The sequence below is a fragment of the Nestor notabilis genome, unplaced genomic scaffold, assembly GCF_000696875.1.
Source record: "Nestor notabilis isolate BGI_N333 unplaced genomic scaffold, ASM69687v1 scaffold22615, whole genome shotgun sequence".
Classification (NCBI taxonomy): Eukaryota; Metazoa; Chordata; class Aves; order Psittaciformes; family Psittacidae; genus Nestor; species Nestor notabilis.
The window spans coordinates 8,258-12,527 of NW_009930364.1; the positions used below are offsets into that span (position 1 = coordinate 8,258).

The window sequence follows — 4,270 nt, forward strand, 5'->3', positions numbered from 1 at the left end:
CGTCCCCTCCCCCCCGCGGGCAGGTTCAAGCCATTCCCCTTGTCCTGTCCCTACATCCCTTGTCCAAAGCCCCTCTCCAGGTTTCCTGGAGCCCCTTTAGGCCCTGGAGCTGCTCTAAGGTGTCCCCTTCAGGAGCCTTCTCTTCTCCAGCTGCCCCAGCCCAGCTCTCTCAGCCTGGCTCCAGAGCAGAGCTGCTCCAGCCCTCGCAGCAGCTCCGGGGCCTCCTCTAGACTCACTCAAGGAGTTAAATAAGTTAAATATACATTAAGTAAGTTCTCACTAAACACAAACCCAGAATTATAGCATATTTTCTAATGGCCTTCCACATCAAGTAGCCAAAGGAGAAAGAGTAAAACCAGCAGAAAATGCTGAAGCAGGTAAATATGCATTCAAATCCTTCTTCCTTCCAAGTGACGATCTGTGGCGTCCACTCATCTGGCTTAGATCAGACTTAACCTCTTCAACCAAAACCTGGCATTCTCAAGGAACACACGTGTAGTGGGAACCACCCCGTGCAGAGACCCCAAGGGTTCTGACTTCCAAGATGCAAGATAGTGAATGTGTTCTGACTGGCATAATTTTACGGTGAATCAATAAGCGGTTGGTTCTTCTGCCCTCTTTTTCTCTCTGCAAGGAGAGAGTTCTACCTCATTCACCTTGATTTCGACCCACGAGATCTAGAGTGCTCCCTGGAACTGGAACGAGATCTTGATCTGGAACTGGAAGAACTTCTTGAATGGGACCTGAAACAACACGGAAGATTTTTTTTCCAGTGTCTGACTTGCATTTAGCAGAAAAACTGCTGCTGTCAGCAGCAGAGACAGCGCTGCATCAACGCAGTCTGGCCTAGAGTCACTAAAGTGGTGACAATTTCCTCCGGCTCCCCCAGAACCACCACAGCACATTGTGAAACAGAAACTTTAACATAGTAAGATGGTGCAATTAAATTACAAAGTCAGCTTTTAGATTACGTTTCCTAAAACAAAGCACAAACATTAAACAGGATTGCAGTTACTTGGCAATGAAACAACTGCCCATATATTAACTGTTTCATGAAACCAATGCCTTCACTTTTAATTTGTGCTTTAACCTGAAACCCATCATTCCTCTGAACAGCAGAGTAGGGCAGAGCATCAGGACTAGCAAGCCCAGATCTCCCCCACATCAGTTCCCACAAGCATTTTGAAGCAGTTACAAGTTTTCATCAAGATTTTCCTCTGCATTAACAATCAGTAGTAGTTAATTCTGGGTTCAAGAATTACAGACATCTCCAACACCACTTGTAAGTTGTCAAAATTACTCCACATTTTTTCATGTTGGTGGATTTTCTTTAAAGCACAAACAACAAGAGATGTAAAAACAGTAACGGACATGCACTGACACTGTAAAAAGAAGGCACTGCCATCAGATTGTAGTAATCTTTAAGGAAAAGTCTATTATACATGCTGTCAATCTCCCTATTTATATTGTTCCCACATCTTTTTCGTTTTACTGTAAACAGAAGCAGTATGAACACATGCTAACTAGGAAATACATTTAAACTGTTTTAAAGAACACAAAAGAAGTGTCCACAAATGGCAGCTGACATTTCCATTACTCATCTGTAGCTAGAAGCAAACAGTTCAACAGGAAGTTGAAAGATCCCTTGCAAGTACCAGTTATTTCAGTTAACATTTGTGAATCAATGAGCAAAGTCATGGCCAGATGACGTTCTGCCTCCTTTGACCTTCCCACCCCTTCACCTAAGAACTGCCCTCAAATGCAGCTCACACTGGGTGCATGCTGCCCTCAAAAAGGACAATGAACCCACTTCCGCAGAGATCTTGCCCCACACCTTCCTTCATAGAGGCATCCCTGTCCATGGCAGGGGGGTTGGAACTAGATGATCTTAAAGTCTTTTCTAACCCTAACTATTCTATGATGATTCTATAATGAAATTGCTCACAGTGGCCAGTTTCATCACTCTCATTCAGGCTGCTCCTCCTCAGAGCTACATGACATTTGAAGGAGGGGGAGTCTCACAGAAGGGACTGTGAAGAGCTTAATTTGTCATAAAAGTGGCAGCATGGAAAAATGCATAACAGCAATGGGAGGAAAGACAAAAGAGAGAGCGATTGACACCTGGTTAGTCTGAGGGGCTGAAGAATTTGGGCAATGGTCACCACAGGGAGAGCAGAGAGGTGCAGTTACAGAGCTAAGAAGGTTAGAAGAAACTTGAACTTTATGTGTATGAACTTTATATATAACCCTATAAGCTAATACTGATTTGAGGTCTTAAGCCTACCAATATCATCCTTGTATTAATTGTAAGGCAGCTAAAAAGCTGCAACATGATTTACATCACCCAATTACGCATCATTTACTGAATTGTCCATATGTTACTGAATTTAAACAATAATAATAACAACGTGAGATCTTCAATCTGCCCCGCAGGCTTTTGTAGTGGTCCCATGATCAATAGAAATCTTCAGTGTTCTTCTGACAGCGCTGCCACTGTACTTAAAGCTGTGTCTCCTGCCAAGTTCAAGTTTCTTGTCATTATTTCCAGGCTATTTTCCATTCTCTCCTTTCCCTGAATCTGCCTGGACTGCATCATCACTGCCCTCTTCTGCGTCCTCCCACTCAAACCACAGCACCCTCTGCCTCTGTTCAACAGCTCTACTCAACATTGCTAAAAAACAAAGTTCACGCATCGACTGACATACAGCCAACAAGCCTAAAAATAAAATTGAAAATAAGTTATATTTCTTAACTTATTTGCAGGATTCAATTGAAATATCAACTTATATTTGCTAAAACAAGCAGTAAGATACAGGAAACCTCCGTCCTGAGGAGCCACAGAAGGTCAGAACAGAACATTATCTACCTGTGTAAATTCCATACATGAAATCATTAACATTGTTAAACTAAAACTGTAAGGCAATAAAGAAAAAAAGTAAATAAAGAAGTTAGATACTGACATTTTGCCTGGCGTTACCCTTGACCTGTACCCGTTTACCTGGACCTAGACCTTGAGCTTGAATGAGAGGATGAGCGCGATGAAGATCGCGAGTGGGAAGACCGAGACTTAGAGCGACTGCGCCTATTGGGTTTCTTTTTCTTATTAGTGTCCTCTTCCTCACTGGCATCAAGATTGTATTTTGAGAGGTCAGCATCATCTTCATCCTCATCCTGAAAAAATGCAGATACACAAAAATGCTTGAGAAACACCTGGATTGCTTCCTCCAGATAGTGTTTTTTACCTGTTCTAAGGTTCATTTTGTGGCTTTCAACCTTGGAAATACTGTGGTTAGTGCACTTCCTGAGATCCAAGTATTTTATGAGAAAGGGGTGACTGAAAATTTGTGTTTCAAAGCAAACTAATACAAAGCCTGCAAATACCCCATCCGAAGCCCCTTTTTCTGTTATTTAATGAAGCTGATAAGAACACAGACGTTCATTTTACCAGTTATTTTAACTGAGTGCCCCGAAGAATCTGCAGATGCAAAATCCAGAACCAAAGCACAGTTCTGCAGAGACACGTGTCATGGGCAGGATTTGGTGGCTGCTGCATAAAGAACAAGCACATACGCAGGTCTCTGCAGGACTGTTGTCCAGACATGTGGACAATCCCATATGTGACCATGCATTTCAGGAAAGATGAAAAATCTCATTTTATTCCATTTATAAAATAGAAATCTGATGTGGTTTTAAAAGACTAAGAGTAAAACTCAACAACACTCCTTTTATATGGTGTCCATATGTAAAGGTTCCAAATACAAATCTTAGAACTACTGATTCTGATCTCAGATAAGCTTACAATTTTTTTAAGTTTTAAAATCATACATCTGTGACTGTAGGTATTTAGAACAGGACCAGATCTTGTGCACATACTTCACAGAAGCTGTAGCACCATTATTCAATAGCTGCTCCTCCACATTGCTCTAAAGGCAGCTAAAATACAGACCAAACCTTACCCACTACTACTAAACAGCACTGAAGTAATGATTAGAGAATGATAAAAACTCCAAACACGTCACCTCATCCAATTTATATTTGGAGAGATCTTCATCCTCATCCTCCTCATCTTCCCCTTCAGACTCCTTATCTTCTACTTCCTTCAGGATAGAGGCAGGACCAACTGGCTTCCCTCTGTACTTTTTCTTTTTGCGTCCAAACTAAGAAATGTTATTTCATTAGAATATAACAGAAAGGTCATGTAAAAATTAATTAAACCCTGTATTTTCTTACAAGCACACATCAAATTCAAGTAAGATATTGCTCAAAGGGA

General features: G+C 41.5%; 1 protein-coding gene across 1 annotated transcript in view; it reads right to left on the reverse strand.

Annotated features, from left to right (window-relative positions):
- The window catches only part of ZRANB2 (zinc finger, RAN-binding domain containing 2), a gene marked incomplete at its 5' end in the record, with an annotated part of 11,355 nt that overhangs the window by 2,500 nt on the left and 4,585 nt on the right, over positions 1-4,270 (reverse strand). Inside the window, 3 exons of the mRNA XM_010015360.1 lie at positions 657-743; positions 2,999-3,171; positions 4,020-4,157. Coding sequence (XP_010013662.1) covers positions 657-743; positions 2,999-3,171; positions 4,020-4,157 — 398 coding nt within the window. The remainder of the gene's footprint in view (positions 1-656; positions 744-2,998; positions 3,172-4,019; positions 4,158-4,270) is intronic.